General features: G+C 37.4%; 1 protein-coding gene across 1 annotated transcript in view; it reads right to left on the bottom strand.

Moving 5' to 3' along the window:
• Positions 1 to 615: 615 nt before the first annotated feature.
• LOC107094831 (adenylate cyclase type 6-like) overlaps positions 616 to 25,413 on the bottom strand; it is a 51,417-nt gene continuing 26,619 nt past the window's right edge. The window contains exons 4-24 of the mRNA XM_015390690.1: positions 19,774 to 19,923; positions 17,378 to 17,499; positions 16,717 to 16,828; positions 15,383 to 15,510; positions 15,124 to 15,282; positions 11,776 to 11,917; positions 10,090 to 10,218; positions 9,980 to 10,008; positions 9,748 to 9,895; positions 7,606 to 7,703; positions 6,041 to 6,128; positions 5,399 to 5,515; positions 5,149 to 5,307; positions 4,872 to 5,047; positions 3,937 to 3,957; positions 3,403 to 3,432; positions 3,167 to 3,299; positions 2,543 to 2,806; positions 2,259 to 2,463; positions 2,056 to 2,180; positions 616 to 1,490 (exon numbers count right to left, since the gene is read on the bottom strand). Of these exons, the coding sequence (XP_015246176.1) occupies positions 1,362 to 1,490; positions 2,056 to 2,180; positions 2,259 to 2,463; positions 2,543 to 2,806; positions 3,167 to 3,299; positions 3,403 to 3,432; positions 3,937 to 3,957; positions 4,872 to 5,047; positions 5,149 to 5,307; positions 5,399 to 5,515; positions 6,041 to 6,128; positions 7,606 to 7,703; positions 9,748 to 9,895; positions 9,980 to 10,008; positions 10,090 to 10,218; positions 11,776 to 11,917; positions 15,124 to 15,282; positions 15,383 to 15,510; positions 16,717 to 16,828; positions 17,378 to 17,499; positions 19,774 to 19,923 (2,664 nt within the window). The 3' untranslated portion in view covers positions 616 to 1,361. The remainder of the gene's footprint in view (positions 1,491 to 2,055; positions 2,181 to 2,258; positions 2,464 to 2,542; positions 2,807 to 3,166; positions 3,300 to 3,402; positions 3,433 to 3,936; positions 3,958 to 4,871; positions 5,048 to 5,148; positions 5,308 to 5,398; positions 5,516 to 6,040; positions 6,129 to 7,605; positions 7,704 to 9,747; positions 9,896 to 9,979; positions 10,009 to 10,089; positions 10,219 to 11,775; positions 11,918 to 15,123; positions 15,283 to 15,382; positions 15,511 to 16,716; positions 16,829 to 17,377; positions 17,500 to 19,773; positions 19,924 to 25,413) is intronic.

Genomic DNA, 25,413 nt, shown 5'->3' with positions numbered 1-25,413 from the left:
TAATAATAACAACACTAAGAATGTACAAATGATGGGTACAGAATTTATACAAAATACCCTTTGTGGAAAGAAAAACCCAACAAAAAGAAAAAAAAACAATAAACCACAGTAAGACATGCTCAAAGCAGTTATGTTTGGCAAGAAAGCAGTTTTGTTGTATCATAAAAACCTCACAGTGAAAATAGTTATGCCCCTTCAGGATTACAAAGCACAGTATTCAGTCAAAATCAGCAAATATTTCTTTCCTTCGTCTACTTCTTCTTCATAGAAGAATCAGGCTGCATGATGCAACTGCGTTGAAATCCAAAGTTTCTGCCCCGTTCTACCTGGAGGTTCTGGAACAACTCACTGATTTATGTTCCTTCATATCCACCCCAAAAAAAAAAAAAAGACATAAGGACCGTTTCCCATCCGAGCTTGATCTACCCAAGCTCAGATAAAAATATAAAACCCTTCTTCCTCTAGTTATCTCTATTCAGTTTTAATTTCATCTGGTAAAACAATTTGAGGGTCATTTTATTACTTAGAGTTATAAATCTGCTCTATGCTGCCTAAATGACAGAAAAAAATAAATAAACTCTGTATTTTATGAAAATGAGCCTTCACTGACAGAGGTTAAAGAATCTGCCAAAAGAGAAAAAAAATAAATCAGAGGTGGTGATCATTGCTGACTTCAACAAGAACATATCAACATATCTGCCTTTCTTTTAGTAAATACTTTAGTCTTTGGTCAATATATTCCTTCTCAGTTTATACATATAGTCATACACACACAAATATGCATGTACATACACACTTATGAACGTGTAATAAACTGGATATTTGTGCACGTATGTGTTCACACTTTTTTTTCATAAAGGACCTTTAGCACAAAACGTCAAGACTGAAATAAATAAATAAAGCGGGAACAAAAGTACCTCTTCATAAATCATGTCAAACAAACAAACCAACAAACGAACGAACCAAAAATCTTTTCTGAAACAAAAAAACAACAAAGTCAAATAAAAAGTAGCCTTATGTACAGCGATAATCTTCTTTTGACACAGGCTAAAAGGCGTTGTTTTTAAATAAACAGACTTTGCATCTTTCAAGAAGCCTGAGAGAGAGGCTAGACATGAGAAAAACACCTTGTCCTCCAACATGTACGCGGCGCCGAGATGGCTGCCGAACAAGAGCTTTCTCCTCCCATCGAGAACACTTTCCCTTTTCCGGAGTCTTAAAAGTTCATGTTTTCCTCTTTGCTTGGGATTCAAGTGATGGCGATTGTAGTTCTCAGCTGTTTCGCTCGCGCTGTGAGTGCTCGCTCAGTAGTGCCTTGTCCTTGCAGTGGGAACCGTCCCAGTCCGCTGCTGTCACGGCTGCTAGCTGTTTGGCGGGCCATCGTTTAGGAAGTAGGTTGTCATTTCCCCTTTACCTTTGACTTTAACTACGCCGCGCCACTCCAACACATATCCTTTGCTATCAAGCACTTGGTAGAGGTCTGTGGTCACCTGGGGCATTTAGAAAATATTATAAATATTTAGCAGAAACAGCTAAAAATAAAAAGGAAGTAAGTCAGTAGCATGTCAGGGTCATGGCAAATCGTGACAAAGGTAGTGGTGGTAGCATCACATAAACTGAGCAAGTATGCAAAAGCAAGCAAATTATAGAACATGGGAGTATGGAAAGAAAAAAAGAATAGATAGATAGATAGATAGATAGATAGATAGATAGATAGATAGATAGATAGATAGATTTTATATATAGAATTTTTTTTTTTTTTTTTTTTTACAATTTTGGCTTAACTACTGCTCTAACCTAATTACTCTTTCGGCAATATTTATGTTTCAGAGTCTGTATACTCCAGTCTGATTACCAATATTAGCTGCTGATTATTTCAATAATGGATTGATTACGATTAATCCAATTAACTAATTTGGCAGTGAAAAATGTTGGTATACTGGTCTAGTGGAGAAATTAATGAAAAGATATCCACATCCAAGCTCAGTGTTTTTTTTTTTTTGTGCGGTAAGAACACAGACATCACATCCTTTACTTTGTGCACTAAAAACCTACCTGTATGCGGTCAGGTACACCTGTGCTGTCCATTCGACTGGCCACGTTTACTGTGTTTCCCCAAATATCATACTGAGGCTTCCGGGCCCCTATAACTCCCGCTACCACTGGTCCAATGTTCAGACCTGTTAAAGGAATACAGACCAGAGATTCATTATTAAAAGTCTAGCTGGGAGGGATAGGTTTTATTTTTATTTCCTTACCTATCTTCATCTGGAAGTTGTTGAAGGAATGCTCATTGATATATTTCATCTGCTCTCTCAGTCTCATGGCGTAGTCTGCCAGTGCGGTAATATGAGAACGACCCTCTTTGTCATAAGTAGAGTCATTGAGACCAGAGGCCGCCATGTAGGTAGAACCAATAGTCTTGATCTTCTCCAGCTGCCTGTACTTCTCTTCACTGATGATCTAAATCAATAAAAAACAAACAAAACAGATGTTAGCTTTGTGCAGCAACAAAGTGAGTTTTAGAAAAATAAATTTTTACCTCATCAAAGTCAGCGATGATCTCATTGAGCAGCCGGAGACACTCTACCCCCTCATTGTTGGCCTCCAGCTCCACGTAGAACTCAGAGAAATTACTGATGGAGGCAAACATGACGGCTACGCACTCACAGGACTGGTAGTACAGCTCGTCATTGCGCCGTTCGCGAGCCAAGAAGTGAGCAGCCACGTCCTTCGGCAGGATGTTGTGAAGGAGGCGACGGTTGTAGGCTTGCAGCTCCTCCATCTCCTCTTTTTCCTCAGTGGCCTAGCAGGGACGGTTATGAGAAACAAACAGCTTTAATAAAAACCAATATAGCACATGAAAGGCATTATCATAGATCATTAGGAATCACGGTCGGACAGATCTAAAAGAGAAAGTGAGCAAAGGCGGTTCGATTCCAAAACAACTTCTTCTCCACTGCCAATAGACGGCTGAATGTTGAACAAAACGGAAAAAAAGAAAGCTAAATGTTGGAAAAACTGTAAATCATGTCTCAGTCCTATGTTTACATTTGATCACCATGTTTGCATTTAACTGCTGCACTTTAACAAATGGAATATGTATACAAAATGAGAATAAAGTTTGTCTAAGTCTAAGTCAGACATTGCCCTCCAGTGGCTGTACCTGTAGTTTCCAAAGGAAGTCGAGGCGTGCAGTAGATTCAACCTGCTGTGCATGCAGGTACAGTGCCAGGACAAAGACTGTGAGGATCACTGGAGTCATGACCCTCAGGGAGACTTTGGTCACGACATATGGGCTGCAAAGTGATCAAAACTTCGAGTAAATTAAAGAAACTTAGAAGACGTTACACAATTCAACAATAAGGAACATATATCTGGAAAATAACTGAAACAACATACCACTCAATTGAAGTTTCATTGAAACTAAACCTAAAATAACAAAAAAAATAAAAAAAATTATAAGTGGGGATTAAGATAACAGTTTTATACAATAATATTTACTTCTGACAATTGTATTGAAATCAGGCATAAATATAGACTGTCCTTGATTTTCTGTTTGTATTACAATGATGCAGCCAAGCTCTTAAGATCAAATGTTGAATCAGAGAGACGTAATAACTTTAAATATTTATGTTTAACAACTGCAAAAATCAGGCAGTACAATAAAACATGTACAGTAATTCCTTCTAAAAGAAAACACTATTAAAGTACATTTTCTTTTTAGGTAAAAGAAACATTACAGATTAACACATTGTGACACTTCCTTCTGATAGTCCACAGCTCTTGAATAGATAAAAATAAAAAACATTCCCAAGCTTTATATTATTTTTCTGTGTTGACAGAGACGAAAAAAGGCAAATAAAAATGACCCAGACTGATTGAGGCAAAAAAAAAAAAAAAAAAAATTTGATAATGCAAAAAAACACAACTTACCAACTGGTTTCATTTAAATCACTAAAAAGAAAATGGAGGAAAGTGTTAGTACATTACAAGAGATATATAAATATTTAGTTATATTAATTTGTTAATTTTATACCTGTTATCCCTACACAAGAATGTTGGAGCAATAAAGAAACTTTCTTTTCATACTAGCTGATGCTCATTTTCAGGATATTTCTTGTAGGAGATCTCCTAAGAGATCTTCAAGGACCATGGACATCCCGCGGTGTTCTCCCAATTAAAACCCTCCTCTCAAAAGGCATATCTTTTCTGGCCCGCACTAAACACTACAGGGTAGACGGTGCCCTGCAGGACAACATTCTTCAAACTTTGACCCAAAACTATCAATCGTTTTTAGGCTGCCTGATCACTTTGGGTAACATTAAAGGAGAACACCTGGCTCCAGTGATCAACCTCTGTATAATATATAAATATATGAACTAACATTAAGCTGTGTGGCCTCACTACTAAGTTAAACTCCTCCAGGCTTACAGGCAGGATGACGGAGCCTTCAGTTTGTCATATCTTTTGCTTTGATAATCAGCAAATCTTCATGTTCTGTCAGAAACTCACTCATTCTTGTGAGATAAGGGTCACATCTAACATACTTTGTTAGTTGTTGTTTTTTTGTACCTTTCCCTTGAAGCATGATCTAAATCTGTAGTATTTTTTACTTCCTGCTCTCCATCATCATCAAGATCACTTGACTAAAACCCGATTATTGTTTTTGTTCATGACAAAAACATCCAGATCTTAAAAAGTGCACCAATCTTTATGCAAATCAGCTGAATATCATCAAAGATTAGGAAATATGACAGATTTAGTAATTCAATGTAAGACTTCAAATAGTTTCAGATATACAGACTTTAAAAGCTCAAAAATATTATCTTTTTTATCCAAACCCCTGTTCTTCATGCTCTCATACTCACATGGCATTGGAGGTGACAAAGAGGTCTGCGTTGTCAAATAGTGCTACTTGTGGCCACTCCATGAGCAGCAGGAAGGTGAGCTGAATGAGCAACATAAGGGCCAGCTTCCCTATGCTGCTTATTTGCAGGAACACAGAGCAGGCCAGCAGCGTCAGCAGCACACTGTAGCTGAAATACTGGCACAAACAGGAGACAGCCACAGCCCATGTCAGCATCTACAATTCACACTAAAAGGAAAGTGTGATTTGTGTTTTTCAAGGAAAAAAGGTGAAATCACCTCGGGAAAAGGGCAGGAAGGACCTTGACTCGGACAGATCTCTAGTCCCCCTTCAATGGACACATTCAAGTTGCGGATCAGACAGGGGGTCACCAGAGCTGCAGATGTGTTCAGCTGCTCAGCAACGCATTCCGCCAAGTTCTGGGTGTTGCAGGCAAACTGTAAATCAGGCAGAAATAGATTCAAAATCTCTCCCTAAAAAAAAAAAAAAAAACTTCTAGGTCTGGGTTACCAACAGCATTGTTCTTACCATATTAACAAAGGCAGAGATGAAGACAAGGATGATGGAGAACACTCCAACCAGGGTGCTGTTGGTGCGGGACTGGACAATCTTCTTTGAAACAGTTTGCATTGCAGCTGGGAAAAGCTACAGAAATAAAGGATTTCCATATTAAAGATTTAACAATTGTCATGCCTTGCAAAAGTATTCATTCTTTCAGGATAGTTTAAAATCCACCAACATTCTAATCATCTACAACTGGTGTTCTCTGCAAATTTCTAAGTCCAGAGTTTTTATTTTCAATCTTTTAGGAGCTTGTAATATTTCCCGATTCTTTCTTATATTTTAATTGATTGAGCAGCATTGTTAAAAATATTCAAAGTTTTATTTTTTACCACAGCGTTTTTAAACTACTTTATTTTGCTCTGTATGCTGTCTTCCTTGGTCTTTATCAAGTTATTTTATGAATAATCTTTAACAAACCTCAGAGGCCTTCACAGAACAGCCCTCTTAGTACTGCACTGAATAAACCACAGGTGGACATTTTTAACTAATAGGTTTCCCTTTGGTAGCAGCCTATTGAATAAAATGCTAAAAAATACTTGAAGTAGCGGTTGTAACCAAACAAAATGTGAAAAAATATGTAGTTTTGGAGAACTAAACTCCATTTACCTTGATGCAAGAATATATGGCACAGATGAAGAGAATGTTGGCGAGTATGATGAAGATACTGATGTATATTCCCAGCATGACCGGGGTGCTGCAGGGAAAAAAACAAATAGTTTCAGATAGTTATTTATTTAATTATTTAAATTCAATTTAGCTATTTTCTAGTTTAAAAATTGTTGGCATTTCTCTCCTTAAGTGGTTAAGGTACATCCCCTGTCATCTTCCAAGATAGACCAATCATTTCATTTTGTTTCTTTTTCTTTTTATTGCAACATGGATCAAAATAACCCACCTAAAAACTATGACAGGGATTTTTTTTTTGAACAAATGGTCAAAGAGCTAATTTGTTATGCTCAGATGATATTATAAGAGAACATCTGCAACTTTAAACATTATTTCTAATGCTTAGATCTCTTTTTAAACACAGTCCTTATTTTGGATGTTGGGAGTAGTGAATGTGAATATTTAATGTTTTAGTAGGTACCTTCTAAAGAAGGTGTGAAACCGTGTTGTATCACATATGAATGAGTTATTTCAACAAATGTATTAGTTATCCAAATGAACTAGATTGAATAACTTTTTTTAACTGATTGGTTACCTTCTCAGTTTAGTTCAAAAAGTAAGCCGGAGGTGAAACGTTCTGTGACTTACACAATAGCATTCGTTTCTCCAAGCTAACAGCTAAAATTAGATGGAAAGGTGATTACATCTATGGAGTCAATCAACAAAGAATTGTGCTTTTTCTTTTTGTGGTAGAAAAAGAAAGCAAACTGTATTCCCCAAAAAATCTCTCCGCTGCACTTAATGCCTGAGATGCTTCTGAAGAAGCTAAAATTTTCTTAGAACTTCTTTTTACTTTTATTGTTTTTGTAGCTTCACAATTATTTAATGTACTACCTAGCAAATAATTAAAGTTACTGTAAAACGATTACTTAATTAATCCTGATTAATAGATGATTAAAATACACATCGACTACTTCTGTAATTTTCGAAAAGGACAACCCACTTAGAGCCAAATGTAAGCCAAAGGAACACAAATATTATTTATACTTTACATTAGAGATGAAAAAGCTTCTTTGTCTGCTTTCTAAGCATTAAGTTAGTTTTTCTTGTCCAACAGTTATTTATTGGTTGGGGTATGTCAATTTACAAAAAAATAACTTTTATCTTATACTAAAAAAGATTATTTGATCAATAGATTACTGAAATAATCAATAGCTGCAGCTATAATTAAAACCTAAAGGCAGACAAAAAATCTGCATTATATTTGTGCCATAATTTGAGAGCCAAGATTGTATTATGCCTCATATAGTGTTACGCTGATGCATTTGTTTTAAAACAGAATATCTACTGGACACTAGGGATACAAACACATTTTTCACTTTTGTTGATTAATGGCTTATAAGATTAAACTGTATTCCATCCAATAAACAGATAGCATCCTTAAAGATGCTTCCAATTTACACGTGTCTATATAATCATACTTTTATAATCAGCTGATCCAATGAAAGCAGATCTGAAATCTTATCGGGTAACAAACAAGAGTCTGTGTAATGTTAGGTACTCACTGTGGAAAGATAACAATCTGTATGAAAGAAATGAAGCAGAATACTAGCAGAGTGCAGGCAACATAGCCCCCAAAACGGTCATCAACTTTCTTCGAATACTGCAACAAAAAGAGACAAAGTACATTCAAACAAATATCTTAATTTTATTTTTAAGTATAAGAACACTGATGTTAGCAAAGAGCGCCCATCAGCAGGCTGCCGACAGGGGGGGCCAGGCCCAGGACAGAGGGCCCCAAAATTGACACTGACCATTAAAAATACAGGCAAGAGTAATATTTCAGAAAATATTTGTGATAAAAATACTTGATATTACAGTAACTTTATAATAAGTAAGGGGCATTTACAACTTCCCCCACCCCAACATAAAATGGTTTGACCAGGATAACTGGGGGCTGGAACTTTTAAAGTTTGTTTTGCTGCCAACTAAGGGTGTTCAGAAGTTTGACGCACAGAAAAAAAAAGAGAAAAAAGGAAGATGACACTATAGGCTTAAGGGATTTTATGAGTAAATATTAAAAATAAACTGAGGATGCGTCAGGAACGGGTCCAGGAACAGAATTGCAGAAGAATGATGCGCATTTAAAGCCAGGTAAGAAGCAATGCATTTAGCAATGTGATTTTAAAGTATAGCATCCGCTAGCTAGTGTAAGGGGGAAAACACCTTTTCCTGTGCAGCAGGGTTTTCAACGTTTTTTGGTGAAGGACGCCCAAACTGATGGTGAGATGGAGCGGGGACCCCCTAATTATATACAGTATATTGTATGAAATTGTGTTATATCAAACTGGTCCTATAGTCACTCTATTATATATGGTGTAATGTAACCAAAGTAATTCCCTCTCTAGGATTATTAAAGTATTTCTGATTCTGATTCCTGGTTGATGGGACAGGTGTAGTGAATGAAATGATGCCCAGCTTGAAAGAGCTTCTGTGTGTCTCTGAATGCATTGATGACTAAATACATTTTCTGCATCCATTTATATGTTTACCACAGAGTGTTGAATTCATGGTAATATGTATTTAAAGACATTTAAATTAGTGGTAAAAAATGGAGGGGGGAATATAAAAAGAAGTCTAATCAACCAAAACTTTTGTGACCTGCATGCAGTACCTCAGAGGGCCCCCTAGGGGTCGCGGACCCCTTGTTGAAGACCTCTGCTTTACAGAAATACCTGAGCATAGCACCAAAAGAGCAGGAAGATGGCAGAGCTCCAGGCGCAGGGTGAAAGAGAGAGCGGAGGAGGAGAGCCAGCTGAGAGCCAGCTGAGGCACAGCTTTAAAGGGCGGGGCAGGGGAAGTGCATGTTTGAGCAGGAGACAGAACCATCCCAACTGAGAACAGTGCAGGTGGAGGGGCTTGCTGCTCGATTCAAGAGACTAAGCATAGTGACGGATCATGCCGTTCATTTCAATGATCCTGCACTGTGGCCAAAAAAATGTTTGACTCTGATTGAGTGGATGTTTGTAATGCCAAAAAGGAAAGCTTTCTAAGAGATGGCACATTAACTGCCAGCAGATTCAGAGGGCAGAGAATCGCCAAAGTATCTAACCTATTCTATCTCCCGCAATGGAGGGGAAAAGATTGTTAGGACTGGCTGATATACAACGGGTCAAAAAATGCCATATTTTGCCTGCCGTACTTTCTCTTCTCAGATGGGATGAAAATATCCAACACAAAATAAGGGTTACTGTAGAGGGGGACAAAAAAGACTGTCTCAAGCCCTAGCAAAGCTGTCAGTTGGCCTGCCCATCGGTATGAGGGTGTGCAATTCCTGGGAAATAAAAACGTAAGGTTTTTTAGCCATTAAAGTTTTTTTTCAGAGCTTAAAGTTTTTTTGCTGCCCCTCCCCATCCTGTTGCTGCATTGTTTTGTTTTTTTCAGCTGGCTATCACTAAGCTTCTTTATCAGAGAGGCAAATCTTGTTATTTGGCTATTCTGGAACGGAAAAGAGCCCACTCATTGCACCTATTAAGGAAAATGTGTTTTACAATAGTACTTGGGTTAATACCACAGTGAAACTGTAGTATTTGTAGTCAATGCTGTCAAACTTAAATTAAGCTTACTATAGTATATGAAATGTATACATATTTCCTTATCAATAAACAAACAAAACTAATATATAAAAAGATTTATGATTTATGCACCTTTTTTTCCAGGCTAGATGTCTGGAAGGTGAGTAGAAACTTCTTGACGTGGTCTTTTCTGAGCTGGTCAATACTTCTAGCATCGATGGCTCGCCCCAGAAATTCATCCACCTCATCCTCTGGGTTCATGGCCTCCTGAACACCACGGCTGTTGTAAAAAGATAAGTTGAGCGAAGGCTGAGTAGGAAGCAACAGAGCAAAAAAAAATCCAACAAGTAGGGCTTGTACTCACTTATCTTTACTTGAGGACTCATCAATTCCCTAAAAGAAGGAATGAATGGTGACTACTTAAAGCTACAGCCTGACTTTTGTTTCCAACAGCATATGGACTCTCAGCCTCACCATTTGTCTGAAGACTTTGGAGTCTTTGGTCCTGGGGAAGGTTCTGTCAGGCACCCAGCGAGGCATCAGCCCCTCGTTAGAGTTGGCCCTTGTCCGCTGCATCTTCGCCATCACCGCCTTCTCCTCCTTCTGCTCAGAGAAAATGAAACGAAGGCTTGACCAACTGTTCTTGTGCAACACAACACACAGCAGACCACAAAACAAGTGACTAAGGGCACTTATTATATCTGGCTTCTATCCTCCTTATATTGGGGTCTCTGGTGTTTTGGTATTTTTCCGGTGTGAGTGAGCTTCCTGGCACAGAGAGGATCTTTGCTGTTGGCTGGGCCGACACGTGTTGCTGCTCACCTGAGAACATTTCTTAATCCAGATGACTAGCATGTGTATAAGAAGGTAAAGGATCATCTCTCTACTGTATAAATACCCCTCATTGTATTCCAGCCAAATGCCTAAACCAGGAATAACTTTATTGTTGAAATGAGCCTTCTTGTGAATCTTTTAAATGTGGACTTTGTTGTTTTTTCAGGCAGCCAGTGAACCTCAGTTCGCCTCTGGTCTTTATGGTCTTTCCTGTGTGCAGCAGTTTTGTCTTCATCACCTGCCTGCCTGCTCTCCAACACAACATCTGTTGTACGTACCAACACTCCAAGATCTCACTCACATTCTCCTGGACCTCTGGGGTACAGCCTGCAAAGCCTGCTGAGTCAAACCCTATAGATCCATGCTTCCTTCATCTCTCAAGCCACTAAATCAATCAGTAATCAGCTGTCATCAACTAACACCTTCATGATCAGTCTGCTTTCTACCCTCAGACCAACCAGAAAGTTCAACTAACTTCCTGCAGTTCTCCGCTTTCAGATTATTTTTGCTTAAATAAAATGTTAAAATTCACTGGTTTTCTGGTGTGTTCCGCATCTGGGTGAAAAAACTACAAACCAAGCAGACAGGCACTTGGAGAGCTTTAATAAAAAATTTGTCAATGACAGAAAAATGACACTGTGGTAGTTTAACATCTTTAAAACAACTTCCAAAGAAATGTGCTTCCTTTCTCAACAGCCCTAACTGTCATTAGCAAAGGAGATGGAAAAAAAAACTGGGGGTTAACAGACGAATCATCTGGGGACATTTTGAGGCATAAAACTGAAAAAAATGTCTCCAGTCAGGAAACAGACCATCCTCGGTGCTATTAGGTCATGTGACTCAAAGTGAAACATACAGATTAGGTTGAAGTCAGAAAGGAAAGAAATCTAAGAAGCTTCAGATCAAACTCTTTGATATGGCATGCTCGTTCGTCTCTAAACTTAGGCTCCAAAAAGGTGAGAAATTTTAGAGTGAACAAGTAGGCTGAACTGAGCACACCAATGTTGCTCTGGTTAAGACTCTTGAACCCTTAACTGCTCTCTGATATGGAACATAATGGCTCTGAAATGTTGACACCTTTTACTATAAAATGCTAAAAAAAACAAAAAACGAAGCATTCTTAAAATATTTATCAAAGCTGCTGATATAGGAGGAGGCTGCTGGACTATTGAAGCAGCTCTCTTGTTTCATTATAAAGTTATATAGTTAATCTAACCAAAAGCATTATATCCTCATCTACAAAGCCTGCAACAACTCAGTACTTCATCCTTCAATGAAAATTATAGAGATCTTACTGTTCAGTTATGTGTGTGTTTGTGCACTGACCCGTTTCTGGCTGCAGCCCAGGACCAGGAAGGTCTCGATGCTGTTCTCCTTCAGATACGCATTCCTCTCACCTCCATAACCTGGCTCCACCTCATAGTCTCCGTTCAGGTACTGCAGCGTAGCCTTTGTGATGTGGATTCGCCTGGTATAGCAAAAGCATTTAGTTTTATTTCACCTTATTTAACTTTTCTAAATTTTAGTTTTCTAAATCTATTTTAAGTCATTTTTATTTTTCCGTTCATTTAAAATTATCTAATCCTGAGGTATTTTTTGTATTTATGCTGCTATATGTTTAGGCTGCTGGATGACATAGGGACCACTTTGCATCATTCTGCTTCTTTCTCTCTCTATTCTTTAATTCTGCAGTATTTAAGTTCCACTCAAAACTGCCTGTTCTTTATGCTTTTTCCTGTCATAGTAGCTTTATCTGGTCTATTCCTCTTCGGCTGTGACTCCATCCTGGATTGAAATATCAGCTGTGCTGCTGCCACCAACATCTCTGTTGATAGATTTTGGAGNGTTCAGGTACTGCAGCGTAGCCTTTGTGATGTGGATTCGCCTGGTATAGCAAAAGCATTTAGTTTTATTTCACCTTATTTAACTTTTCTAAATTTTAGTTTTCTAAATCTATTTTAAGTCATTTTTATTTTTCCGTTCATTTAAAATTATCTAATCCTGAGGTATTTTTTGTATTTATGCTGCTATATGTTTAGGCTGCTGGATGACATAGGGACCACTTTGCATCATTCTGCTTCTTTCTCTCTCTATTCTTTAATTCTGCAGTATTTAAGTTCCACTCAAAACTGCCTGTTCTTTATGCTTTTTCCTGTCATAGTAGCTTTATCTGGTCTATTCCTCTTCGGCTGTGACTCCATCCTGGATTGAAATATCAGCTGTGCTGCTGCCACCAACATCTCTGTTGATAGATTTTGGAGTTTGGCCTGTGTTTCAGTGTAGTCCTGATTCTCTTCATGTGACTAACTGTAGGCACTCTGATTCATTCTCTGACTTAGAGCTCATCTGCCTGGCTGTGTGTTTTTTGGACGGAGCAGCCTGTGGAGCTGGTTGACAGTTTCCTTTTGTTTCTCTGCTTCTTTCCCTATGTCTGCTTCTGTCTGCTTGAACCCCAGTCACTCACACTGAGCCTGGTTCTGCTGTAGGTTTCGTCCTGTTAAAAGGGAGATTTTCTATTCCCCTGTCGCCAAAAGCGTGCTTGTTGTGAGGGATTGCTGAAGAGTCAATGTCTTGATGCAATCAACTGGTTTTCTTTGACAGAATCTTTTAACCAGTCTGACAGTATTGTCTCTGTAACGTGCCTATGTGTTGTGAATTGTCGCTATATAAATAAACTGAATTATTTTAATATTCATTTCAGTTTTCTGTGCTGTTTTTTTTTCTAATATCCTAACATTTATTTCGCTTTCTTTTATTTATTCTAATATTTGTGACATACTGATGTCCTATTTATTTCCATTTTTTTATAACTTTTATTTTATTTGGATTAATCCTTTTTTTTTTTTTATCTTCCCTTTTCTTTACTGTTATTGTTTTTTGTAGTAACTGAGACACAGGAATGGCTAATTGTCCCTCAACCTAAATACGTGGATCATTACACCAATGTCTCATTAAAATATATTGTTTCAAGGGCACATACAATAACATTCAGAACAAAAACAATGCAATCCAATTAGGCTCGTTTGTCATACTAAAAGCAGCTTTTGAAAATAACTTTTAAACAACTATTCAAACTCACTTCTGATTAAGACAACATCTCTCGATTCATAATGTGTTCTATTAGTCTAATGAGGTAGTCTATTATTAAGTAAATTTTTATATTTGGTGTTACTCAAAAAACATCATAATACGAAGAAATAAAAGCCTTAAAACATCATTCTTTGCTTAATTTATGTATATGATTTGTTTAACTTGAATTAAGTTACTAAAAAAGGTGAACGTTTAAATCCTATTCTAATTCACTAAATGGGTCTAGATATTGAGACATGCAACTGAGGGTCAAGAGATATAACCATTTGTTCTTTGATTTAACAGCTAAACTTGCTGTTTTCATTGCACAAAAATCAAACAAAGCAAGAGCAAACCATCCTGACTTAAAAGCTTGTAATGTTATTCCCCATAAACATACTTTTAGCAATGTCAGGGCTCTGTCACACCTTGCCAATTTAGACAGCTTATACCCGATCTTCCAGAATTCACTAAAACGCTGGCATACGCTGTACTTTCTGTGTACTTTTTTCAAGTTTGGGCTTATACATAGCGTATTCATAACGAGTCCAGAACTTATGTTCAACGAAAGCCTAACTTATGCATAACACACGGCAGCGTAATGTCCATGAAATAATGCGGCAGTGTCCTGAGGGGGGCAGCAATTTGATTGTGGTATTAACCTAGCTGCTGTTTACCGCCTGCCAAAAAAGAAGAATAAATAAAAAGAAAAAAGAAAAAGAAAGAAAGAAGATTTGCAGTCTCAGTAGATTCAGCGTCATGTCTGCTAGAAAGATTGTTTGTCGTGGTCGTGGGCGTGAACACAGGGAGGATCCATCACTCAGCTTCTCATTTACCTTATGATGGGGATGCTGCAGTCTGGAGGAGTACTGACGATCTATTCCTGTGGACCCCTTTTATAACAAAACGCTGCCAATGCGGCATTAAACAGTAGCTCTAGGTTAGAAACATATTCAGCTGTTGTCTGGAACAACTCAAATATGTTTATGTGCATTGGAGATAAGTTCTTCATAAATTACGTATAAGTTTTGCACAAGTTACTCATAGGTCTTGGATAAGCTAGACGCCAGGACTTATGAGTAACTTACACTTAACTTATGTCAACGATCAAATAACTTTCCTGTAACTTATGGCCCATGTATGGCATACGCTGAGAAATTTGGAGCATTCTCAAATTTCCTCAATGTACTTGCCATATGTCGACGTGTGCCAGCATATTTCCAATGTATGCCAGTGTTTTTGCAATTTTTTGTACATTAGGCATACGCTGGTCTAAATGGTCAAGGTATGACAGGGGCCTTAGTGTTAATGATATCTCTATCCTAATTATTTAATAAAGACCCAGCAAAGCTACTTTAAAATTAATAGTTTTGGATAATTTTTAGCATTTTTTACTTTTTAAAATGAGATACAGTAATGATGATCAGCATGAATTTTAAAGCAAAATTTAATTTAAACGTTTTTAAATAAGACTCTTTTTTACTTACAAGAGAGAAAACACTCAAGAAGCCAATAAAATGAATCTAAATAAAGTTAATGACAAAATTGTAGGCAACTTTGACTGTAGTTGATTATGACAAGGAGTAAAGGAAAATTTCTTCTCACCCTGCCTTGCCTCCCGCCTCCATGTGATTGGCTAGCGTGACATCGTTCGACCACACATCAAATTGCCACTTCCTGAGTCCCAGTACGCCACAGTGGACACGCCCACTGTGAATGCCAACCCGCATGTTTACATTGACCCCGGTTACCTCACGCACCAACCTGTAGACATTGGGGCATCCTCCAGTTAAGCAGAATAAACAAAAAACAAAAAAAAAGACTTGAGCCCAAAATCTTTTGTTTTATTGTTGTTTTTACTTACGAGATAGCTTCAATCATGTCGACACCCATTTCCACACAACAGTGAGCGTGATCAGCGCGGGGCTCAGGTAGCCCTGACACACAGTAGTAACAATCACCCAGAATTTTGATGCGGAGACAGTGGTTCTCCTATGAAAAAAGAGGTGATGTACACAAACGGCATGAGAGGAAAAAGAGCGAAAAATCCAAGACATCATGAAAAAAATGTACTGTCTTCCAGAATAGGAAAGGATAAGATATTAAGCAGCTTCAAGTTGTTTTTCTTAGCCCATCAATTCTAAAAATCATTGGGCTAGTCATGACAGATGGGGCACCAGCTTCCTGACTTTTGTTTTCAATTCATCTGTTGGAAGTGGAACTAGTGTACAGTCCTCGATGTTTCCACTTAGACTTATTTCCACTCTACACAATCAATACAATAACGTTTCCATAGTGAGAGAAACTAACACACCCTGTTTAGCCAGCAGTTTGGTCTGTCTACCTTTGATTATTGAATACAAAAAGTTGTATAGTGGTTGGATTTTTTTTCTTTCCTAAAATCAAACACAGGAATACAGGAGAAAATTTAATAAACTCCACAATCTGGAAAATTCTCTTCAATTACACCCTCCTAAAAAAAAAAAGGCAACAACCCAGCAAACTGAAACAGTGCTACATCAGCAGTCAACTAACAAAAGAAAATATATTTGTAGTTTCTTTTTTTAGTGTGAAAATAACATAAAAAATATCCATAACCGTTGAAATGTAGGGTTAAAGAAACCTTTATATTTATCTAAGATATTTCTTCTTACTGATAAGTGTATTACCATTATGAACTGACCCAAAAGTGGTGACTTTAATGGGGTGCTCTGTAGAGGGGCATCAGATTAGAGTGATGCAAAGAGACCATTTAACCTGAAAGAGTCGGAGCTTATTGCTAAGAAAACTTTAAACTGAAGGAAACTCGCAAAAAGCTGATCAGTATTTTGACTGCTGCAATATCAATAAGGATTAAGCACTGGTTGTAAACAGTTTGACAATATATTCTAATACAAAGTAAATAAACTATGATGGAATAGGGAGCTTTCCAGGGTGTACCCAGATATATACGTAGATGTATATGGTGGATCGAGGGGATTAAGGATTTTGATCAACTTTTGGAAATGTAAGCAGATAATTATGTCTTAAGTTATTACTATCAGAGGACAACATGGCACAACAATTACTTCTCCTTTTTGGATAAAACGTAAATGCTGGGCCCCTCCCTCCTACTAAAAGGTGCATTACACTAAAAAACTAAACTACTGCAGCATAAGAAGTATCCCTCAAAGCTGTGCATGCACACTGCCTCCTTACCGATGCCAGCTTGTCAAAACGAGCAAAGAGCTCATTGAGGGTCATAACCAGCTCCTGGGCTGTGCACTGGGATGCCAGGCTGGTGAAACCTTCAATATCTGCAAACAGAATACTGAAGCAGAGGAAAAACAAAGAAAGGAAGAATTAAAGGAGCTTAAAACCACGATTTTAAGGGACAAAACCACTAACTCTAATTACAGCTGTAGTTTGCTGTCAGCCAGACCAATGACCTTGGTAGAAGCATGATGTGTGACCTTAAACTCTCCTCAAGGACTTTTGTTTGACAGGATGTGTGTGTGTGTTTGGACTGTGTGTGTTCAGGGCTGTAATTGAATGTGTGCTGAAGCTCTCTATCTTTGGGGATTATCTTATCTTGGCTGTGGATGATTAAGTATTCCCTCTCTAGTGTTAATTAGCCTCCACTGTGCCAAACCCCTCTACCCTCCACTGATGCTGTGAGCGCGTCTGCATATGTGTGAGCGTGTGTGCATCAACAAGTGAAAGCCTCAGCTCAAATTTTAGGCGGTGGGGGGGTTGAATTCTTACAATCTTGTTTCAACAAACCAATAACACTGAGGTTTGAATGTGCCGGTTTTAAACCATTCCTGCCAGGTTTGTGTAACTTCTTACTTTTACCAAGAAACAAAACCAGCTGGCCCACCTGACATTGTCGTGTTTCTGGATGTAGATCTTATGAAACATCATGTCTTCCTTCTTGGCATTGATGTCAGCCTTCATCTCCATGGCAACATGCCTTGGCAACACTGAAAGCAACAGACGCTCCTGGAAATCGCAAACACACACACACAAAGATAGAAAATGCAGATTGTATCATTCACAACATAACTGTCTGTATGGAGATGTTAATCACGCTTCTGAGTGTTTTCATGGGTCCCCATGTTAATTTTTCACCACAGCAGAACTCCTTTACTTTAAAGTACTAAAGCAGCTTAATAATTCAGTTTGTTCAAATTTGGTGTTATCTTCAACCCCGTATTACATGATTTATTTTTCTCTACATAAACAAATTAAGTTGATTCAGGATTACCATCAAAGTGGAATTGAAAAAGTAAAACATCATTTTAAGGTTTAACGGGAGAAAAAAATTCAACAAAATATTAATATGAAAAAAAATGTTGTTGATCAATTCTACTGTACTTTTTGACAAACAAAAACAGTGAAAAACTTTGCTAATTTCATAGCATGTCTACCATTTCCACCAGTAATAGTGGATAACAGATTTTTAACAAGATCTAGTCTAAAAAGTCCAAAAAAATTAAAACAAATTAAACACCTAAATGTTTTAATGTCATTTAAAAAAAACATATGTACTGTGGCTTAACCAATTTCTAAAGCTGAACTTTATGTACGTAAATACTCAATACTTCATGTCACATTTCATGTAAGTATATTCCAATATTTGCATTTTTTAAGTCTCCTCTAAGGATGCCTGTTGTTCATATTTCTGTTTAAAGTGTTTTAATCTAGGTGTTTTAATCCTAGTCCTAAATATGCAGAAAAAATGTGATTATGCTGAAATAATGACAATAGCACAGTGGCCCAGGGGTGCAAACACCATGCAAATAATTTGAGGGTAACTTCAAAAAGTCCTGCACAAGTGAAACGGATTTTTGTAAACCAAAAAAAAAAAAAAAGTAGAACAATTTGACTGACTCATAAACCCACAAGGCAAATGCAAAGAAAAATTCCCCAAGGAAAAAAAATCTGCATTTAAAGAAAATCGAGAGCAGCGAAGTGGACACATATCGGAAACACAGAACTAGCTGCAACAAACACACTAAAACATACTAAGGGAAATACAGCAAGTAGATAAAAAAAAACTGATAGTTTAGAAAACTGCGAGCTAGAGCCATATAGTGAAAGTGCTCCAGATCGATAGGGGGAAACAATCATCCACTCATATGGGATTAGAACCTTAGTAATGGAATTAATATGATGCTAGAAGAGATTACTGTCATTTCTCAATTCACAAGAACATGAGTACAGACTTGTGTCCTCACCAAGTATGTTCTTGAGAAGAACACAGGAAATTGTGGACTTGGGGAGAATGAGAGCATGCAGCATAAATATGGGTCAATTGGAAAAGAAGCGTACTCATGTTGTCCCCACATGTTTGACTCATCTGGAGCTGCATTTCACCTCCTGTTATTAATAGTCTCTAGATAATAATAAATGCATACTTTTTTCATTTAGCAGGGGAATAATGGCTGCCATTACCCTTGGAGGTCCGCTGGTTGGCGCGGTCCTCTCAACATCTTTTTTTTTTTACATTATTTTTATAAAGCATTAAATCGGTAAATGGGCCATATAGTGATGCTTAAAAGTATAATTTTCTTTCCTCAAAGGATCTTAAAATGTACTTTTATTGCACAATGGCAACAGGAAAGAGAACTTTTAACTTAATACTCTGAGCTCTGCAAGCGCTCCCCTGGAAGCTTCTGCAGCCGCAGTGCATGCTGGGACAGCTGTCAATCTCAAGAATGGACAAGTCTGCTCCGGTGCATATGCGGTACAGTGGAGGGGGCAAGAACACCATAAGGCCAATTTATACTTCTAACACATCGCCTCTGCAATCGTCAAATTTGTCTCTGTGCGCTACCACGGCCTCCCGCGGAGAGGTTCTACAACCGTCGTCACACACCTCAAAAAAATCCTGACTACATGTCGGACGGTCGCAAACCCGCACAGACCTTTTTTGCCACTGATCTATGTCCTTAGACATTATTTACCTGCAAGGTCTATGTTCTGTTCCCAAATGACGTAATAATGTCTCCCCCTAGTGGTCTGGAGTAGTTTCTTTATATGGAACTATTTTGAAGCTTATCTTAACTTCAGAAACTCTTTCTTCCCCTGAAGAAAACCCTGAAAAAATCGAGTTCATTTGTATTGCAAGGTTGAGATAACAAATTGAACAGCTGAGCATTTTTGTGTTTGCAGAACATTTTACATTTGTTGTGAGATGTACATAACATTTACATGATGCAGCTAAATATATATATATGATATTAGAACAGAAGGTGCCTCTAAAAAGTTTACCTGCTGTTGGTTTTCCCTCTGTAGGTGAAGTCTAGCCTGGATGTATCCTCTGGTCTCCTGAAAGGCTTGTCTCTGGGAAACCTCTGCCGGATAGTGGGTGCAGATACCAATGATGTTGGTGCACAGGAAGATGAGGACGTTAGCACTCACCTGGAGAGAGCAGAGGATGGTCATCTACATGTAAAGGTATCGACATTTTATGAAATTTTTTCCAATTATGCATATTTTTAAAAAATATGGACTATTACCTCTGAAACAAGCTTAATTCTGGAAGTATCATCTCATATTAGAAAATGTTAAAGTTACAGCACTATGTTATTAAAAAAAATTCAGCTATTCATTAGCCTACAACTAAAAAATAATTCTGGTATTATTTCCAACTGTTTCTCAAAAAGAAGTTTTAAATTATTGGCATTGGCAGAACCAAAGAGAGATGGTTTAAAGGTGTCTTTACTCTGCAAAGGAAGTCAGCAGTCCAACTCTTTAAGATCTGATTATGATTTGATCAAATGTAATCAGACAAATCTGTCACCCTGTGTAGCCTGCAATAACTGTTAAAATAGGTTAACTAATTATGCTGCCCTTTTCTTTTTCTGGTCATGGGATTTATCCTTCTCAATAACCAAATACAAACTAGAAAAAGTATCTAAGCTTCTACGTTTGCTGTGGTTGTTAAACATTAAGTTACATTAAAGTTAATTGCAGTTTAAAACTAAAGTAACAAAATATATAAAAATCACAACAATGAAGATGATGGGCGGTGGAGTAAACTAAAATAATTACGAAATATATCAAATATGTTTTTCTTTACTGCCAATTGCCAAATACAGTCATAAGTGCCAGTTCTCACCCTCCTCGTATCAACTTGAAAGCTCACACTTCCACGAAGCCAAGAACAATATTTGAGCTCTGAAAGGAGTTTCCTTTTTTTATATTGTAAGCTATGCACACTAACAGCAGACTGTTCAGAACATACTGTAGGCCTTGGGGTTTTCTTTTCTCCAAATTTTAAAATAAATTGCTAAATAAAAAGTTTCTTCTGTTTCAACATCATTTTCATCTAACCTTTTATTTAACCAGCAAGGTCTCATTTTAAAATACAATGTCTATTTTCTGCATGGAGTTTGAGTTTCTCAGAATTTCTGAGCAGACATGCAAATGAATGCAGAAGAATACAACAGTATAAAAAAAACTATCTACATTCAACGTTTGCTTTAAACGTCCTTTATTTGCTTTACCCTACTCTAAACCAGAGAACCTTGAATAATTATCTGTGCTGTCCACTTACCGTAATAGACCTTCATGGTATAGATCAGAACCTTGCAAACATATTCCAAACAACCAAACTTTTTAATAATTGTCGATTTGACTAAAATATCATTGCAATATTTGTGTGATGACTGGAATCTTTATTGGGGGATGCTAAGTCGATCTGTGTCACTCTAACACATAAACATATGCTTTACTTTAAACCAGGGGTGTCCAAATTCAGTCCTTATAAGGACTGGTCTGCACAGCTTTTAAAAGTTTCCCTACTTTAAAATACCTGATTCAGATGATTGAAATTCAGCAAAAAGCTAATACTTTAGTAGCAAGGGAAATCAGGGTATCTTAATCAGAGAAGAATCCAAAGCATCCAGGACAACAGCACTTTAGAACTGAAACAGCTGGAATCTTCCATTTCACTGATTTATAAAGGCAAAGATTTAAATTACTGCTATCAGATTTTTTTAGGCTTTTATTTATGGATTCTGCTATTTTTTTGTCATCTATTGGTAAATTACACTAAATCCCAAGAAAGTAAATTCATTATCATTGTATTGTGAAAGAAAGTAATAGAAGTTTATGACATATGAACACTTTTGCAAGACATAATATATTGCATAGGATTAAATTAGTATGAGAGGCAGCAACATTTTTTGAATGTAAAATATTTGTGTCTACATTAAATCCTTAAATCCTTTTCTTTTATGTCTTGTGTCTATGGTTCAGACACAATTCTTTTACTAGAAGCAGAGCCTGTCTTTGGGATCTGGTCCACTACTTACATATGTACAGTATTTCTATAAGATCTGTTCTGAAATGTCTGAGGGTTATTTTATATATTTATTTATTCTGTTAACATGGTGGGCTAACCTCCAGCGTACAATAAAAACTTTCAGTTTTCACCGTGGGAATAGCTAATGACCCCATGCAGATCTACTTCCTTTAAAAGATGAGCTCTTTTTTTCCATGTTGTACGTGACGCTCCTCACTGCAGAGGCCACATGTGAGAGGCAGAGATGCAGTGGAGGGAAACAGCCTGAAACTATAAGAGAGTGTCAGGTGCTCAGTTGTTTCACCCTAAAATCTTTTCAGATCTGTGCCTTCCCCTTCTTAAAGCTCCTGCAAGCTAAATCTGTCACATTGACATCTACCAGGTGAACAGGGGAATATACAATTTTAATGCAATTGTATAAACCATGTCAGAGCTCTAAAGGGTAGACAAATCATCCTGAAATACTCTATAATAGGCTGATAATAGGCTGATAAAAGGTCAATTATATTTTCTATTCATTTTTTTAGCACCAATTCGCAACAAATATCATCTCAAGGTACTTTGACAATTAAGTCAAATTCTTCAGAGAGATTGCTTCCTAATTTCCATTCTACGGAAATCCAAGTGATTGCATCGAGTCCTTGACTTGCAGGATCCTCTCCTCCTAGATTAGCATGTAGTAAAAGCAGACATATGCTTGCATTGTGTCTTTGAAAGAGAAATCAATCGCGGTAATCACACACTGCAACAGTCTCTCACAACAAGCAAGTACAACAACAGTGGAGAGAAAAAACTTTCTTTAAGCAGAACGAAACCTACAGCAGAACCAGACTTTGTGAGCTGTCTTTTGCTGAAGTTCAATGAGACTCCTCCCCCCTCTTCAATAGTACTTTATTGTCCCAGTAGTTCAGCTGGTAAAAGCCATCTTTGAAGCTTGTGGCTTTACAGCTTCAAACTTCTAAGCTGACCAACTAAACATGTAAAGTTTAACTCACTTTTTATATTGTTTTATATGATTTGTCACCTGCATAAAAGACGCACACATGTATTTGATGACTTTACAAAAGGCATCACTGATCAGAAATGTTTGAACTAGACATTTTTTTCATGTTTTAATCATTCAGTGTTGACTCATAATTTGTACTGCTATTTTATCCTTTTACATGTTTTGTAATTATAGGTCCTAAGATTATACATGCTTAAGATGATTGAAAGCACTTTGAAAATACACATTACGTTTGTCCTTCTGCAGTGTGTGAATATTCTGCTCCAATGTGTGTTTTATTCTCTTCCACCAAGTTTTATTTTGTGGGAAAGAACAAAGGTAAACACAAATGATAAAGAGATCAGATGAAATGACCAAGGTCAATATGAGTTTGGGAGTTTGAAAACAGTGGCGTGAATATAGGAATCTGTTGGCCCCAAGAAACTTATGAGAACAGAAACAAAAATAGAAATGGATGGGTCATGCAGAAAATAGTTTGCAAAGTAAACAAAAAAGGGTTCATAAAAAGCTACTGCAGCGTGATGGACGAGGCAGATAAACTGAGGAACGACAGCTGTCGAGGCTAGAGAGGAAACAAGTGGTACGAACAGAGGCTGGACGAGGAAGGGAAAACACAATGTAAGGATGACAAGAGTAGGAAGAGTGTGAGTGAGAGGGGGTGGGGGTTTGGGTTGGAGGCAGGGCAGATATGGGCCACAGTGACATTAGGCAGATGGCTCAGAGAGCTCAGCACTGTTTACTTTACTCTTACTGTTCAAGCAAAAACAACCATGACACAAAAGTGGAACCTGCAGCAGCACCACCGCTGCTCCCAGGTAGATATGTGAGTGTGGATAGCAGAGGCTTTGGTGTGCAGAAAAGGTTTTCTATTATTTCCATATGCAAAACTCTGCAGCGGCGGGAAGCATAGATCAGCATAGATTCACACGACATTGGGTGTCACAGCCTGTGTGCAATTCTCACAGCCTCAAAGTAATTGCTTGCTTTTCTTAAGAGGGCATGGATGAGTGGGTTTACAGAGCACACAGTCATGTCCTGTGTTTATGCAGCAGCACTCCACCTGCTCAGGAGCTCTGCTTGGCAGCGTTTACCTTCTACCTGCACAAACCTGGCCAGCACACCTGCTCACTTCCTCTGCGCTCAACAACATACTCATTAATCTTGACTCCTGTCCTCTTTTCCTTTGCACCATTAAAATCTCTCCTCTGTCCAGCATGCTATCAACATCAAGTGTGTGAGCACTTTATGAGCATGAGTACAATCCATGCATCATTTTTTTTCTGCAATAAAAGTAGTTGTCATTTCAGCCAGAGGTGACGCGGGTGGAAGTGGCCAACAGGATGGTCTGTGGAGAGGCCCTAATCCCTGGATATCAAAATGGTCTTATGTAAGAGCAGCTCTGAAGTCCACAGGATAGGAGTAGCAGCAGTATTACTGGCTATTCTGCAGCAGAGATTAAAGTGCATTTTATCACAAAAAGCCACTAGCAGCTTAGAGAGGATATGCTGGTTTAATCAATATATGATCTACATGGCTGTATTGATGCATAGCAGAATCAATAACAAACTATTTTCATAACGGGTGATGTAAAGCTATGGTATGCACAAACAAACATAGAAACATTTGTTCTTATTCTACAATTCTATCAGGATAATTTTTTTATTCATTTATTTATCCTTAGCATTTTATATGTTTAATTTCACCAAAAATGTTCTCAATACATTTATTACAATTTTTTCTTTTTGTTTCTTGTTCTTCTATTGTTTATGCATTGCATTTCAAACTACCATAGTTTAATATCAAACATAGATAACTGTTTTAAAATGACGGGGAACGAATACTATTGAAAATACTTTAATTATTAGCAGAAGTTAATTTATCTGGATTTTCAAATAAAGACCAATATCCATTGATAAAATGTGGGAAGTCCAGAGCATCACAATATACAACCGCCACATTTGATTTGGAATATTATTGTATAATATATCTGCTGTTAAATGCTGCATGCATTTAACAGCAGATATTATTATGAAAAAAGTTTTTAAAAAATACTTTCGTCTGGTCAATCCACTGAATATTTTATCAATAAAAGTAAATAAGTGCACAGAACTCCAAAAAGGGGGGAGGTAGGGGCAAGGTTCATGGGTAATACCAAATTAATCTGAATGACCTGCACTCCAAGGTTCTTTATAACCGGCATTCATTTATTGAGGGCAATAAATCAATAAATCTAAATGAATTATTAACGCTCAATAATGCATGAAGAACGTAGGAGCGCTGGTCGTCTCTAATATGTTGTCATTTCATAGTTTAGAAGTGTGAGATAAGTCGTTCTATTTCTTTTCAAAATGCTCAACAATAATATGAGAGATGAATATTCAGATTAAAGAGATAATATTTAAAGAAATACATACAGTTTGCATATTTCTTTGGACTAGTTTGAAATTTGCAATAAAATCCTAAAATAATTTAAAGAAGCTTTTGGTAGACTAACTAAAGTCTGCCTTTGAGTTACAGTCATTAGCAGTTTTAATTTCACTCATCAATTTTTACAGCAGAAGAAATTAACATGAAATCAGTGAGAGCATTTTGCCTT

The sequence above is a fragment of the Cyprinodon variegatus genome, unplaced genomic scaffold (assembly GCF_000732505.1).
Source record: "Cyprinodon variegatus isolate N-32 unplaced genomic scaffold, C_variegatus-1.0 Scaffold508, whole genome shotgun sequence".
Taxonomy (NCBI): domain Eukaryota; kingdom Metazoa; phylum Chordata; class Actinopteri; order Cyprinodontiformes; family Cyprinodontidae; genus Cyprinodon; species Cyprinodon variegatus.
This window is presented reverse-complemented; position numbering and strand designations above follow the sequence as displayed.